General features: G+C 35.3%; 1 protein-coding gene across 2 annotated transcripts in view; it reads right to left on the minus strand.

Annotated features, from left to right (window-relative positions):
- Nucleotides 1–287: 287 nt before the first annotated feature.
- SLC35F5 (solute carrier family 35 member F5) overlaps nt 288–17,503 on the minus strand; it is a gene marked incomplete at both ends in the record, with an annotated part of 37,298 nt that continues 20,082 nt past the window's right edge. Inside the window, 8 exons of one of the 2 annotated variants that reach the window (XM_080689798.1) lie at nt 288–363; nt 875–1,029; nt 3,502–3,592; nt 5,349–5,508; nt 8,402–8,506; nt 11,000–11,064; nt 14,999–15,086; nt 16,242–16,323. In XM_080689798.1, coding sequence (XP_080545924.1) covers nt 288–363; nt 875–1,029; nt 3,502–3,592; nt 5,349–5,508; nt 8,402–8,506; nt 11,000–11,064; nt 14,999–15,086; nt 16,242–16,323 — 822 coding nt within the window. Of the gene's footprint in view, nt 364–874; nt 1,030–3,501; nt 3,593–5,348; nt 5,509–8,401; nt 8,507–10,999; nt 11,086–14,998; nt 15,087–16,241; nt 16,324–17,503 lie in introns of both variants that reach the window. The other variant, XM_080689797.1, reaches the window with a different exon arrangement.

A 17,503-nucleotide genomic window follows, 5' to 3' on the forward strand; every position in this document is an offset into this window, starting at 1 on the left:
ACTCTGTAAGGGAGGTTCTATTGTAACACCACTTTACAAATAAGAAAACTGCAGCACAGAGATGCTAAAACTTTGCATAGGGTCACATAGCCACAATATGGAGAAGTCAGCATTGCACCCCAGGCAACTTGACTCCAGAGGCTATCCTGCCTTTAGGCTACATTACCTCTCAAACAACTAATTCTGGAAAATTGATTTTGAGTTTCAGTATTACAAGAATAAGAATCTTATTCAACACTGATGCCAGCTCACATACAAACCTGGACTACAGACAGTAACAGTAACAGCTAACTAGCTCCATCCTCCTGAGAGACACCATGCATAGGAATGAGGCTCTCACACTGTTCACTGTCTTCTGGGACTCTTAAGAAAACAAACAAACAAACAAACAGTTAAGGAAGCCTTGAGATGAAGAGGAACCTTAAAACTTATCTATTCCACTAACTGAAGCTGTGAGGGTGGGATGCAAGTCAGTGGCAGAAACGAGACTAGAGCAAGATTTCCCAACAGCTTGTCCCATTTTATTATTATTATTCTTACAATAAAATATAAAGTGTTCTCTCAAAAAATGGAAGCAATGCTAATATATTCTATTATGAATTATGTTCACACAAATAAGAGTTCTCTATACTTAAATTCATTATAGAAGGACAGGCACTTTGGTTTTACCAGTGAATCAAAAAATGTTCCCCCAAAATGTAACAAAGAAGCTATATTATCACCCAAAGAATCTAGGCAAAATTTTTATTGCACAATTTATAAATTATAATATTTCAATAATTCCTTGCAAAATTCCTAAAAGATAGGCCAGCATGATATGATTCTCAGTTTATTTTTCAAACATTACTTTTTTAAAAAATTCTATTATACCTACCTCTGAATTCGATGTTTTCTGCATATAAAGGCAAAAATCCTTCTGATTCCCACCATTACAGGATCCCAATTATTATAATGGCACAGAAGAGTTACAATAAAAAATGAAAAAAATACAGGGACAGCGCCTGCAAAAAATAACCAAGAAAACTGCACCTAAAAGTAAAAGGGGGAGAAAAAACACCTTCAAAATTATGACTAAAAGACTTTCCTTTTTAACATAAGTTTTCCACCTATGAAAACTAGGAGGAACAATTCCCAACAATACTTCTTGCCTGGAAAATGTGCTAAAGAAAAGCTAAGCAGGCACACTTCTCATTCAATAAGCAAGATGCATAGAGAGTAGTACTATCTACAAGTGAAACTTTTATCTTGCATATCATGTTGCTCATTTCTTTTTTACTGGTTATTACCTATTCTTAAGTATATGCTTCCTCTTGAGGTTCTAAAGTCATAGTAAAAAATGCACAGTAAAAAAGTTATGTTATACTTTTGCTATGTTGTGTTATAACTCTTAAGACGTCTAGAACCAAACCAAATAAAATCCACAGGTGCAACTTTTGCAAACCTCTTATTGATAACCTGTAATAAATTCTAATCACAAAATTCAAAACTAGCTTATTTGTCTAGTAACAAGGTTAAAAAGTTCAAAATGATAGAATGATCAAGAAAGACAACAGACAAACAGTTTTAGAGCATTAGTCAGACAATCTGATGAGCATCAAGACAAGCCTCGGTAGTGAGGAGCCCTCTGATGTCACCAAGTGGGATCTTCCAATTCATTACCAACCAGGGTTGTCAGGTTGTCAAGATAATTAAAAATAATGAAATGTCATAAATTTATCAAAAGAAAAAATTATTTTTTCCTTTGTACTAGTTTGCCTTTACCAAAGAAATTTAGCAATGTATCAAAAATAATTTTCTTGCTGAGCATGTGTATATGCCTGTAATCCCACTAGTCAAGAGGCTGATATAGGAGGATCCACACTGAAGGCCAGGCTCAGCAACCTTGTTCCAAACAATAAAAATAAAAAATAAACAGGGCTGGAGGGCATGGGTAGAATGCCCCTGGGTTCAATCCCCAGTAGCAAAGTAAACAAATAAAACTAAAATTTTTCTTTTTTTTGGTAGTACTGGGGGTAGAACCCAGGGGCTTTTCTACCTCCGGGCTATACTCCCAGACCTATTTTTTATACTTTGCCAACAGGGTCTCACTAAGAGCCTCACTAAGTAGCTGAGGCTGCCTTCGAACCTGTGCGATCCTCCTGTCTCAGCCTCCCAAGCACTGGGATTACAAGCACATGCCACCACACCTGGCTTTAAAACTAAAAATTTTCTAAGACTGTACTGATTGTTTATTAAGACTTAGGAGCAATGCACTGGTGGTTTGCTTTAAAAATAATGTAATGATGGAAATAGTAACTCTTATCTTTAAAGTAGGAAAGAAAAACTGTTTGCCTTTTTTAAGAGTTGAAGAGAAAAAAGAAAAGAAAGTTTAGAATCAGAGGGAACACTCCCTCTGGTGGAAAAATATTCCACTTAAAAGTACCATTAAAGCAAGGGGTTTTTGTGGGAATAAAGTCTTTTATGAAGGAATCACAAAAGTATAAAACAAGAACAATCACTTTGACAAATTTAGCATGCATACCCTAGTTATATGGGACCCACACAGAGGCTATGTAGGCCTAAAAACACCCAGGAAAGAGTAGTCATTAAAAGTAACCAAAAAACTTTTATTTGGTTACCTATTATTGTTAAATTGTAACATTTTCTGGAACATTGACTAGAATGTTTAATAATCTAGAAATATCAGCACAGAAATGATTTTAAATAACGAGGATATAAGTCACTAAGAGTATTCTGTCTTTATCCCCAAAACTGCATACAAACACCTAAGGAAAGAGAGCTTGCTTAAAAAACCTTATTATGACTTGTACACATTAAGAGTCTTTAGACTTTGAAGTATTCCCTTCTTCAAATTATATTAAGCCAAAACAGTTATACTTTTATTACTTAATATGTGGAAATTAAAAGCTCACAAATGCTGAATACAGGATAAGTAGCTTTATGCCATTTTTCAGCCTTAGGCAAAGGAACACCTATTTCTGTCTCCCACCCGTAAGAGCAATGGAGGAACTCCTCCTTTCTGGGCTATTGGCAGAGATGCCCTAGAATCTCTTTTCTATGATGTTATTATTTCCAGGTCAGGATTTCAAGGAAAAGGAAAAGGATATCCAATGTGCTGAGATGAATGATCACTGATAAACTACACTATTAAGGACTGCTCATTTCTATGGTAGTATTCTGTCACAGTGTTGAGGAACCTTTGGAGTTCATCTTAGAAACCAAAATACAAGCTGGGCATGGTGGCGCACGCTTGTGATCCCTGCGCTTGGGAGGCTGAGACAGGAGGATCGCACAGGTTTGAAGCCAGCCTCAGCTACTTAGTGAGGCTCTCAGCAACTTAGTGAGGCTCGCAGCAACTTAGTGAGACCCTGTTTCCAAATAAAATATAAAATAGGTCTGTGAGTATAGCCCAGATGTAGAAAGCCTCTGGGTTCCACCCTCAGTAGCAGAAAAAAAAAAAAAAATTAAAGGTATACCTAAAATAATTATTATTTTCCTTACCTTTTGCATACACATGTCAGCTATTATGGATAGAGGTATTGTAAGACTTAGTGCAAGTGTGCCTATCAATGATGAGGTAAGAAAGCAGCCCCTAAAAAACAAAACACAACAAGAGAAAATATACATTTCTACATTAAAAATATAAAAAGAAAAACATTGAACATTATACTAAAAATATAAAAGAAAAATTATACTCTATAATATAGGCTCATTCAGGAATAAGAATAAAAATTTAGGATGGACTGAGACACAAAAAATAATATAGCTATTAAGATGCTTCCACAGTTTATCTTCAACATTAAAACTACAACTATGTAAGTATAAAAGGTTCAAATAACTTTATGCTACTTTTGAGATCTGCCTACAGATATTACCCAACCTGCATATAAAGTTCTTATTTCATTAATTTTTTTAAAAAATGCTAAGCAGCTTTATAGTTTTATAAAAACTACTAACTTAGCTAACATTATAGGCTAATGCCAGGCATGGTGGCGCACACTTGTAATCCCCTTGCTTGGGAGGCAGAGACAGGATTGTGCAGGTTTAAAGCCAGCCGTGCTGGCTTAAGAGACCCTGTTTCTAAATTTAAAAAAGTATAAAAATAGGTCTGGGAGTATAGCCCGGAGGTAGAAGGGTTTCCAGGAACCCCAGTACCACCCAAAAAAATCATAGAATAATACCTCACACACAGACTTTAACATAGTGATAAGCCAACATGTAACTGTCACTAAAACAAAGACATCTCACCCTCATGAAAACTAAAACTGTGTTGTTTTATCTTGGCTTAGTATAGACCAGAAAGAACTGAATATTTTAAAGGATATTTCCTAGTTGTCTTCTATTTTTCCAACAATTTTCCTAACCAAAAGCTAAGCTATTCATTTTATTTTTATCTTAAACTATCAATGTTGAGATCAAATTCTGAAATAGAAATCTGCATATAATTGTGTACAGTTGAAGGAAAATATCATACCTAATAGAGGTCGACAAGCCATTTTTTATTAAAGACTAATAATCTGGTTATATAAGAGGAAAACAGACTATAAGCCAAGAGAAAACCATAATGCAGGATGAACCACACACCTATGGAAGTTATAGGCAAGTAAATTCTAGTATATGTTAGAATAATGCTTCCCTGAAATAAAAGAGGCTACTCTTGATAAAGTGTTACAAAAAGTATTCAACAGAGAAGAGGACCCAAGTCTTAGTGACTCCCACTACTAATAAACTGTTCTGTGAAAAGGTGGTACAGACCCAAGTAAGTTCCAAACTTAATTTTAAGCTTAATATCACATATCAATATACTTATTGATATCAAATATATAAAAATTTAACATCTCAAATAATCAGTTTTTAGTTTATACATAATCTGGCTTATTCATGTGAAAGGTCCTGAGAATAAACAGAACAAAAAACCCTATGAACAACCCAAAAGATATTTCAAAATCTCTTAAGTAAGAAATGTCTCCTAGATTCTGACTTTGAATTCAGAAATTCATACTTGACATGTGCATCTCATAAGTTTGGATGTCTATTAAATAATGACTACTTTCATTTGCCTAACACTCTACAAATTAAATCATATTCATTCACTTACACTTACATATATTCATTTATTAAACAAGTATTTTGAGCTCCTTTTATGTGCCAGGCATTCTTCTTTGCAGTGTGCACAAGGAAATTTAAAAAAATGTCTCTAATGGAACTAATATATACAATTATAAGTATGTGACTGAGTGGGGTATAGCAGAGGCCATCAGAAGACAGAAAAAAATATAAATACTTAAACTATCCAAAAGTCAATAAACTGATAACTAATATATCACAGGAAAAGAAATAGTACATACCACAACCACAGGAACTCTGAGAGAACTGTTCCAATAAGGCCATTAATGATAATGCACATTAATACTACTTTATTGGGGAACTCGAAGTCCTCAAATCCAGTATAATGAAGTAAAAAGAAACCTGGCCATAAGAGTAGCAGATTAAACAGACCTACAAAACCTAAATATGATTAAAAAAAGAAAAAAGTTAAACTGTGATTTATTTCAATTTTCCAAACCTAAGAGTTCCATAATTTAAAAAAACATTAGATTTTGCACAAAGGACTCCTTAACTTTTTTTTTTTTTTTTTTTTGTACAGGGGACTGAACAACACAGAAGAATTCTACCTGAGCTACAAGCCCAGCCCTTTTTACATTTTTGTTTTGAAACAGGATCTTATTAACTTACTGAGGCTCATCTCAAACCCACAATCCTCCTGTCTCAGCCTTTCAAGTACTAGGATTATAGAAATGCGCCACCATGACCAGCTACCTTAACTAGAATTCTGTTAGTTTTTAAGTCAGTTCTGTGAATGTTCAACACTAGAAAACGTTTATCAAGCAACTGGTGATCAATACTTTTAAGGTTCAATGATTCACATGAAAGCAACTACTGTGGAATATTTAATCTGAAACTAAAAGTTGTTAACATTAGTTACTAGAATTTAAAGAATTAACTGGTATATATGTATCTGCATATCCAGCCTAAATTAATTATGAGGTTGAATTATGGCTTGCTCTCATATTTATATTTAAGCACCTATGCTATCCTAAGAATAGTGGAGGAAAGTTCCAAAGAAGGTAAAATCCTTGGTTCCAACCTTTCCAGAGCTTATAACAATGTTGGTAAGATAACAATGTTGGTAAGATATACAAACAGCTAGTCAACATATGTAACAAGCACACACTGACTACTTATGAATGAAGGCTTTATACCATGTAGAAGTTAAAAGTCCATGTTCTACCGTCTGACTGCCCTAGATTCTGATCCCAGCTCCACCATTTACTAGTAGTATAAACCTTTATGCAAGATGTAGAACCTCTTTGGAGCCTTAGTTTTCCAATCTATAAAAACAAAATAATATTTAATTAAATGCTGGGAAGATTTAAGAAAACACATAAAATACAGCCCAGTGCATGGCACATAGTAGGCTAGGCACTTAATGAAGTAAGGTATTATTATCATAGAAATCATGCTTCTATATCACTGTATGGATGTGAATGTAAGGATTATAAAGAAAAAAGATCATAATATTATAGTGATTTTATTGTACTTTTTATAGTTTAATGTCACAGATCTACTATGAGAGCCACATAACTATAGAATTTTCTTAAATAAAAATTAAATTACAAATAGATACATATTTTGTAGTTGCTACCATCATTGCAATTTAGAATGCCAAGTTAAGTCTTCTATTTTCTTAATTAGTGCATATTAGTAATATAGGATAATGGATTTCATTGTGGTGAGTTATGTCTTTGTACCCACTCTCTAACTGCTGTGGAAGCCTCAGAGCTACCCCCATTCTCTGAAGAACTATCTTGGAGAGCAAACAAGCCTGCCTTCCTCAGGAAGTTTCTGCTCCCCCAACCCCACACATCTGCAGCCAAGGGCTAGCTGACTGCTGGGGGACTCACAAGGCCAGCCAGCCCTCACGGTTAAAGGCCAGGGAGATGCTGAGGGGTGCCCAGATGTGTGACCTGCTCCCCCACATCAGTTGAGCCAAATCTCACTGGCGATCTTGTGGGTTTTTTTCCTCTTCCTGGTCCTGCTTCCCTCACTCCCTTACCAGTTTTTCCTTTGGAAGATCACACTACTACCCTAACCAATAAGCCACCCACACAGAATCTCTGTCTCATATCCTGCTTTAGGAAACTCAACTTAAGAGATCTAGTGATAAAAACTAAACACACCAAAGAACACATACAGAAGGGATCATGAGCTTAAGTACTTACACATTAAAAAAAAAAATGTTCTAAACAGTGCATGGTGACATATGCTTGTAATCCCAGTACTTGGGAGGCTGAGACAGACAGATTGCAGGTTCACAGCCAGCCTCAGCTACTTAGTGAGGCCCTCTGCAACCTAGTAAGATCCTGTTTCAAAATAAAAGATAAAAATAGGACTGGGGGTATAGCTCAAAGGTAGAACGCCCCGGGGTTCCATACCTAGTACCACAAAAAAACATTAAAAAAAAGTTCTAAGTAACACACCAAAATTTGGTACTATCAAGAACCAAATTGATTTTTCCTGCCCTAAAATGCCAAGTCTATGAAATTCCACATAAATTAACAATCTCTGGACCTAGACACAAAGTACAAATCACTTCACCTATTCCCCAGACCCTCCAGAACCTGGTCCTGGGTACCGTCCACTCCTTGTAAGGTGAACGTCCCAGAACAGTCAATCAGACCCGTTCCCTGTTCGCCGTTATGCCTCTGCTTAGGCTCCCCTGCCTGCAGAGCCCTCTCCCAATCCTGATTTCTCCATATCCTGTCCATTCCAAAGCCCAGAGCAGATCTGTTTTACTTTACATTTTACATGTGTGATCTTCCTGTTTAAGTCTCCCAAGTACTGGGATTACAGGCATGTGCCACCGTGCCCAGCTTGGCCCCTTAAAATTCTTTATATTGTACAGAATATAAGTGCATCAACTGCATAAACTAGAATGGTACTATACATACCACTTGGAGGCAGTTTTCCCAATCCTATGCTTCCAACAATTAAAAAAAGAAAAGGCAAAATTGTATAATATAGCAGGTTAACTCTCATATGCTTTCAGTAACATAATTCTCTCATATCAATGAGGAAATTCATAGGCTGAAGACACTAATGCAAGAAAAGGTGTCAAGAGGAGTTCCTTTATCACCTCACAGCGAGTGAACAGATGTGCTCTCATATGTGCACACTGCAAGGCAAGGTAAGAGAAAAATACTATGATTGGACTTCATAATAACAATTTTATAGAATTGTGTGGAGGGAGAAAAAGAATTCAACTATTCAAAAATCTTAAGAAAAAAATTCCTGCTAATCATTTAAAGTTAACTGTCTTACAAATTAAACATATTCTTACCAAAGAACATTGGAATATCCAACTTATCTTCTCTGTCTACTTTTCTCTTAATCATAACAATATAGACCGCATAAAGCATGGCACCAACAAGGGACCAAATGGAACCTGGAATAATCAACACAATGATTTAAAGGAACCATTCATTAACTCACTCCATATGAACTTTTTAAACATCTAGCAATGTGTCAGATACTAATTCCAGAAATCAATATACGAATGAAAATATACAGTATAAACGATCCCATCCATACCCTCCAGAAGTACAGGAAGGAATTCAATGTGTAAAATGCTAACTGTAAAAGTATTTATATCTGCAATTTGCTCATTATTAAAATAATAAAATTCATATAAATAAAATTTGATTTTAAATTTGAAATGCATACTTTCTAATTTTCCCTACACAAACAATTTTGGCACGTGACCATCCAACTTAAAAAATGTGTCTTTTGCCTCGAAGTTGTTGTTTACTATTGTCTTTTCCACACTCAAATACCACTTTGATTATATATACTAGGAAAACCCCATCTTCTTTAACAGGTTCTGTTAAAGGCCCACCTCTTTTGCCAAGTAACCTCCTTCTACTCTGCTGAATTTCCAACCTTCCTGTCTTCTTTTTCAACAATGTAACATGTACTATGGTTAAATATGGTGTTATTTTATTCTCTAGTAGTTTTACTTTGTAACTCATATTCTGTTTCAAATCAAGAACCCTTTGAAAATTACAAACACATAATTTATAAATGTCCCAAAATATGTAATATAATGTAGAAGGCAAACCAAGGGGATAACACTGCTTCTCTTTTTATTAATTCACTCTAAAAAAAAAAATTAAGCCTTTTAAAACAGATTATGTGCTTCGGCCGCCCGACCACACTCAATACTTTATTCAAAAGGCCAATCATTCAAAAGACCAATGTTTTAGTAAATCTATTTTTAAATTACTTTCAAACAATATTTTTTTTGGTGTTAGAAACTGAACCCAGGGGCATTCTACCTCTTTGCTACACCCCCAGGCCTTTTTAATTTGAAACAGCGTCCTGTTGAATTGCTGAAGCTGGTCTCAAACTTGCTATCCTCCTGTCTCAGGCTCCCAAACACTGGGATTATAGACATGTGCCACCACTTCTGGCTCAATTTTTTTTTTAAAAGGAAAGAAAAAGTCTATCAATAAAATCTTGCATGCACGAGTACAAATACTGTTTCAGGTACACACACACAAAAAATCAGCTATGCATGAAAAAGAGGGGAGGTGGCTTATGCCATAATTTACTTGGCAATAACTAGGAATAGTTTAGAAAACATTGTTATCACTTTCTAAACATGGGCACATGCCTGTTAAACCATGCACTTGGGAGGCTGAAAAAAAAAGATTGCATTGTCAAGGCCAGCCTCAGGAACATAGTGAGACCCTTGGTGACTTAGTATTCAAAAATAAAATTTCTAAAAAAGGGCTGGGAGTGTAGCTTGGAGGTAGGATGCCCCTGGATTCAACCCCCAGTACACACACACACACACACACACACACACACACACACACACACACGCACGTGCACTGTTACAGTCAATTAACTTCAAATATCTAAAGAAATTATCTAGCAGGAAACCACTAAACTTAGTTCTGATTATCTTTGTGTTTTTGTTATTTTTGTTTTGTGGTACTGGAAATCAAACTCAGGACCTCTCATGTGTTAGGCAAGTGCTCTACCCTTGCCCTTTTGTGTTAAATCTAGGTATTTAACAGACATTAACTTACATAATTACAGTACAGTTATAAATATCAAGATTTAACATTCATTAGGCCTTTTGTGTTAAATCTAGGTACTGGATCAAAAATTATGTGATCACCATAGTACTAACTTCCAGGCAAGAGCCAAGAATGAATGACAAAATTAGTGGATAAAAGTTTAATTGCAACAGGATATTAGTATTGTCTCAAAAGTATCTCTCTGCAAGGTACTTGTTAGTAGGGCAGAGTTAATAACTTCATACTAGAGCACTCTGGCAAGCACCACCTAGTTAGTAACTGGCTAAGTCAACACCATGTGCCTGCAGAGAAAGTGCACTTATGAGATTGGGAAACACTTTCAGGAAGTGTTTTCATGATATTCCTACCAAAAATGTACAACCTCAATTTAGCCGTAAGGAACATCAGACAAACCCCACAGAGAAACACTGTGCAAAACAACTGGGCAGTACCCTTCCAGTGTTAGGGTCATAAAGGACAAAAGACTGAAGTACAGTTTCAGATTAAAGGAAACTAAGAGATAGAATAACTAAATGTAAGAAATTATCCTGGGCCAGAAAAATAACATTAGAAAAAATGGCCAAATTTTAAATGGATCTTTAGATAATTATATTGTAATGAATGTTAATTCTTGATTTTAACTGTCCTATAGTTACATAAATTAACATATAAAGAATTAGGTGAAGGTTACATGAGAATTTTGTAAACTATTTTTGTTTTTTATAATATTTCAAAAAAAAAGTTTAAAAGTGGTTGTTGGTACCCACCCCACTATGAATTCATGAACATGTTTTCATGACAATAAGCACAGAACTTCCTTTTATACACTAATAAACAAACAGTAAGGCACTCACCTATTGTATTTCTTCCAGCAGACTTTTCAGACCCTGACAGGTTTACCAGCACAACACCTCCAATGCTATGAGAATAACAACCATTACTGATGAGCAAAATAACAAACTCCTTAAAATATATATATTCAAGAAAGATACAAATATATATATAAGTGATTAAAACTAATTTCAGCTTTGGGTAAAACTGTCGAAAAAATTAGTGATTTCATTAATAATAGCTAATGATATCAGTATAGTTCTATAAGTGTATTAAATCATTTAATCCCCACAAAATACACTATACTGCTTTATAAGGAAGGTATTCCCATTTTACATGAAAAAACTAATGCACAAAGAGAAGCCACCTGACCAAGATCACATAGCTGAGCCTAAAATATGTGCAACCTGCTCCAGAGGCTGACACTCTACAAGCTACTGTCTTTCAATATAGAAAAGTTAACTAACTTGCTGTCCCTCTACCAATCTTTTTCCCTGGAGGTATAAATAAATAAAAACCATATAAATCTAGCAATGGCACCATTCTTGTTTACTGGTAAAAGTCTAAATGGTAAAACTATCCTCACATTTTTAAATGGTTTCATTATCCTACTATTTTAATGGATAAAAATAAGATTGAATTAAGGGGGTCAAGAAGTCAGAGGTCATTTTTTGGGGGGGAGTAGATACCCAGGAGTGGTATTCCTGAGTTATATTGTACATTCATTCCCATTCTTCTAAGGACCTTCCACACTATTTTCCAAAGTGGTTGCACTAATTTGCAATCCCACCAACAATATATCAGAGTTCCTAATTTTCCACATCCTCACCAGTGTTTATTATTGTTTGTGTTTTTAAATGTTCCATTCTAATTGGAGTTAGTGAAATCTTAGGAAAGTTTGATTTGCATCTAATTGCTAATGATATTGAATATTTTATATACTTATTGGCCATTTGTATTTCTTCTTTTGTAATGTATCTGTATAGTTCACGAGCCCATTTTTGATTGAATTATTTGGGCAGTGATTTTCTTGAGTTCTTTGTGTAGTCTAGATTTTAGTCCTCTATTACAGGAGTATCTGGCAAAGAACTTCTCCAATTCTGTTGGTTCTCTCTTAAGATTCTTGATAGTTTTCCTTTGCTTCACAGAAACTCTTCAGTTTAGAGCAATCCCACATATTATTCATATTATTCCCCATTTTAATTTCTTGTGCCTTTGGGATCTTGTTGACAAAGTTTCTACCTGTGCCTATATGTTGTAGTGTTGGTCCTATGCCCTCTTCAAGTGACTTCAAAGTCTCTGGTCTAATTTTTTTTCATATTTTATTTTATTTATATGTGGAACATATTGAAAATGGTGTACACTTAGATTGTGCTTAGTTCCCTCTCCCCCTTCAATTCCCCTTCCCCCCTCCCAATAATGAGTGTCCAGGTTAACCATGCTATACACATATTTGGATGTAGCTCCTCCATTGAACAACTTCAGCTTTCTTCCTCTCCTCTCCTTCCATTCTAGCTTCGCTGAGATTTCCCCTCCATTATCTGGAGTCCCTCAGAGGTCATTTAATCATTTAATTGTTACTTATTGAGCATCTAATGAGCAAAGCACTCTTTTTCCATGGTGAACCAGATGGGTGTGGTTCCTGTCTTCATAGTTTATATTCATTCATCTATTTCTATTTGTCTTATAAAAGGCCTAATTTTTCCAAGCAAATGAAATATAGAGAATTAAAAGAAAGTAGTCAGCTGAGAAAGGTGGCATATGCTTATAATCCCAGTACGCAGTAGGCTGAGACAGAAGGATCACAGGTTTGAGGATAGCCTCAGCAACGCGGTGAGACTCTCATTAACCTAGCAAGACCCTGTTCCAAAATAAAAATAAAAATAAAATAAGGCTGGGGGTGTAGCTAAGAGGTAGAATGGACTTGGGTTCAATCCCCAGTAACACTAAAAGAAGGAAGGAAGGAAGGAAGGGAGGGAGGGAGGCAGGCAGGTTAATTTTCTCATCTACTGATAAAAAAAAAGAACACCAACAGAGTGAGAGTGAAAGAAAAATATGAAAAAAAACTTTTCCCTTTGAATGATGCCATCACAAGTCAAATACAATCCTTATATTAAATATTCATACTCTTCAATTAAATAATCAGTTTCCTATTAACTAACCACTTTTTGGATTAGATTTAGCTATTACTTATTTAGTACCCACAATCACATAATATAGTAGAAACTATTATTTTGTTGTTGAACTTAGAGGTATTCTCTAAGTTACACCTCCAGTCTTTTGAGAGTCTCATTAATCTGCTGAGTCTGGCTGCATACCTGAAATTTTCCTGTCTCAGCCCCCAAGCAGTAGGATTATAGGCATGTTCTATACTTACTTTAATGAGAAGGAGTAATAATTTCCGTCAAAATACTTACAAATTCAACACTTACATCCATTCCTTATTTATCAAGCCTTTCTTTATTTAGCACTAAGAAAATTTAGAAATTAGCACATATTTTAAATAATATTAGCCAGATATGGTGGCTCATAGTAGTAATCCCAATATTTGGGAGGCTGAGACAGGAGGACAGCAGTTTGTGGACAGCCTTAGCTACTTAGTGGGGCCCTTTGCAACTCACTGAGACCCTGTTTCAAAATAAAAAAATAGAGTAGGGGGTGTCACTTGGAGGTAGAATGCCCCTGGGTGCCATCCCTAGTACCGCAAATAAATAAGTAAATAAATAAATAATATTTAATAAAACCTCACTTGCTTTCCCAATACAAATATATGCCATGCAAAACAATACATTCCTAATGGCTATAAAGTCTAAATGCTAGGTTAGTCGGGTCAACCTGATTATTTATTAAAACTATCATAGTCAACATAGTAAGAGTTCTGAGTCTTATACGACTGCCGAGTCAGTCTTTGTGATGATCACTTTATATATACTGCCAAACTTTAAAACAAGTTTGCAAAGCAGACAATAATACCATCATTTTCTCAAGTAGGAAACTTTCTCAGAGCTTAGGGGAAATGACAGGAATACAGAGCTGATTCAATCCCAGCCCTGCAGCTAAGAAACACTACTACTGCCATTAAATCATTCTGCTACCTAATTTGCTTTCTGATGTTCTCTTAAAAAAAATTGCACCTTTATCAAACCAACAGATCATTTTGAGTACTGTCTAAGGGCAAAGTGCTCTGACAGGCTTTTGGTGGCACAAAGAAGTATAAAACAAGGCTTCAACTGTCAAAGATTTACAGTCTAATAGGGAAGGCAAGAAAAACATACATAAAAAATAAAAATACTTAAGTTGGGTGTTGACAATACTCCTGCCATGCAGTAGTATAAAACTTCCAAATGAACTATAGAAAAAAAATAAGTGAGAGATCACTAGTGGCTGAGACAATTAGAGAAGACTTAACGGTAGAATGCCAGGAGAACTAGAAGAAAAAAAATCAAAGCCAAAATGAAAAGGGAAACTTGTCTTAAGAAAATAGCTAGACATTTGGGAAGTTATGATGATTAAGATGGTACTTTAAGTTAAATGTCAATATAGTACTTGGTCAATCTGCAGTCACATGACTGGGAACCAAACTTGCCTTGATGTTCCTCCCTCCAGTTACAGCACCCAGAAAGGCTTAGAAAACTGCTCTAGCGTGAGATTCAGGGCTCAGTTGCATAATGTCCATTTAAAGCTTTCTTTATCCTCCTTTCTTTGCCTGTGATTTTAATATAAAATATACTATATAACAACTATTTTGTTCAACATTTTATTTTTAAGCAGAATACACATGTTTATACTATATTCTTTTTGTTTTGTTTGTGGTACTGAAAACTGAACCCAGGGGTATTCTACTCCTCAGCTACACCCCCACCTCTTTTTATTTCTTATTTTAAAACAGGATCTTACTAACTTGCTGGGGGTCTCATTAAATTGCTGAGGCTAACATCAAACCTACAATCCTCCTGCAGCCTCCCAAGTACTGGGACTAAAGACATGTACCACTATGCCCAGCACTTACACTATATTCTTACCTTAAAATTACAGCTAATAGTTTAGATAGAGTAAATCTATCTCCACTGTTACTTGGAAACACTGCAGCAAGGATTAAGGTAAAAAGTCCTATGGGGAGAAAAGGACAAAAATTTAAAAGTACATGAGCTTAAATTCTGTCAACGTAAACAAATTCACTGTTTAAATAAGTAAATTATACATCTAACTTCTAAACTAGTTTGTCATTTATAAATAAATAAGAATAAGACTGCAGTTACTTAAGCTATAATGTTCCAAGGCCATACATAAAATATCTCCAAATTAAACCCTGTTTACTTCAACAATACAGATCAAGTATAGCTCTTTTCTTGACCCCTTCTACCCTGGGCCCCTGTGCTGGGGACTGAACCCAGGGGTGCTCTACATTCCCAGTTCTTTTCATTTTTATTTTATTTTGAGACAGGGTCTTGCTAGGTTGCCTAAGCTGGCCATGAACTTGTGATTTTTCTACCTCAGCCTTCAAAGTAGCTGGGATTACAGCCATGCCCCACTATGCCTGGAAATTTTTAAACTAAAAAAAAGTTAAATTGAGATTCACAGGAACACTATGACCTCATCATAATTGAGCCTGTGTGTAATGTTATTTTTATAGCTTCAAAAATACTTATTTTATATTCCAGACCTGGAAGGTGCTTCAATTTTAAAAACAAAACATCACCATAGGAAAAATTATAGTTCTGAAATCGAGAATTACATTTAGCCAAAAGGTCTATAAAAAGATATTTGAAAAGAGGATATACAGAATAAGACAACTACAATACAAGAGCCAGACTATAAAACTTTAATATATTGCTATATAAAAAACACTATAAGCTAAACACTGCAAGCTAGGCACAGTGGCACATGCCTATAATTCCAGTACTTGGGAGGTTGAATCAGAAAGATCGAAGGTTCAAGGTCTGCCTTAGCAACTTAACAAGAGCCTGTTTCAAAATAAAAACTAAAATAGGTCTGGTGGTGTTACTCAGAGGTAGAATGCCCTGGGGTTTAATCCCTAGTAACACACACACACACACACACACACACACACACACACACACACACACACTGCACATACCCACTTCAAAGGAAACTAAATAAGAAGCAGTTATGATTAGAACTAATGTAATAACTTATACAAGATAGAAATATATAGAGATATATGTATGTACAAGAAATATGTATATGTACGAGAAATATGTATATGTAACTTAATAATGCAGATTTTAAAGAAAAATTTCTTACCAGAAGTTGAAGACAAAATATTAACTATAGCAACCTGTGTGTCAGAAAGTGCTTCTTGATATGACAAATTTGCCAAAAACCACTGAAAAAGAAAAGTGAAACCTAATGAAGGCCATGTTTATATTTATCATTATAATTTATAGTCCCCTCTTTTTTTTCTCCTCATAAACACTGTTATCATAAGGGATTTTAAAAGCTGCTTTGTATTAAAAAAAAAAAAATTCCCAGGCAGCCAAGCATGGTGGCACATGCCTGAAATCCCAGTATTTGGGAGGCTGAGACAAAAGGATCACAGCTTCGAGGATACTAAGTCTAACTGGGTTGCAGGGTCAACTGAAGTACAATAACTGCTGGTCTAATTGTTCTGATACCTCTGTTACTTATACAGAGTAACTGGGAGAGTTATTCCACTAATGAACTTATTAGCATAGTCAAATTAATTAGCACATCTATCACCATTCAGTTACTATAGTGTGTGTGTGTGTGTGTGTGTGTGTGTGTGTGTATGCAAGATCCAGACATTGAAAATCTAATTTCATATCAAGCTTCAAGTAAATAATACAGTATTATTATCTACAGTTGCTAGGTTATCTATACATTAGATCCCAGAACTTACCTTATAACGGAAACTTGTATAATTGAAAATCTCTTTATTTCCCCATCCCCCAGTCCCTGGCAACCACCATTCTATTTTGGTTTTGTGAGTTCAACTTTCCTAGAATACACATATAAGTAAAATCATATAGTATTTGTCTTTCTGTGCCTGGCTTATTCACTTAGCATAATGTTCTCCAGGTTCATCTATGTTGCAAATAGCAGGATTCCCTTTTTGACTGAAAACTGTGTGTGTGTGTGTGTGTGTGTGTGTGTGTGTGTGTGTGTGTTCATCCTTCAGTGGTCACTTACGTTGACCCCGTATTTTGGCTGTTGTGAATATTGAGCAAAGTCTATGGAGGTGCAGATATCTCTTTGAGATACTGATTTTGAGATACTGAATTCATTTGGCTATATAATAAGAGGTATTCTTGAGAAAGCCATTTTGACTTAATATTTTATAAAAAATAAATCACTATAAGTTCTTTTTTGGGGAGTACTGGGGATTGAATATTTTACCTCTAAGCTACACCCCAGCCATTTTTATTTTTTATTTTGCAACAAGGTCTTGCTAAGTTGCTGACGCTGGATTCAAAACTGAGATCCTTCCATCTATGTTTCCCAAGTACTGGGATTACAAGCATGTGCCACCAAATCCAGCCTGTAAA

This window comes from Muscardinus avellanarius (genome assembly GCF_963383645.1).
Source record: "Muscardinus avellanarius genome assembly, chromosome: 2".
NCBI classification, from domain to species: Eukaryota; Metazoa; Chordata; class Mammalia; order Rodentia; family Gliridae; genus Muscardinus; species Muscardinus avellanarius.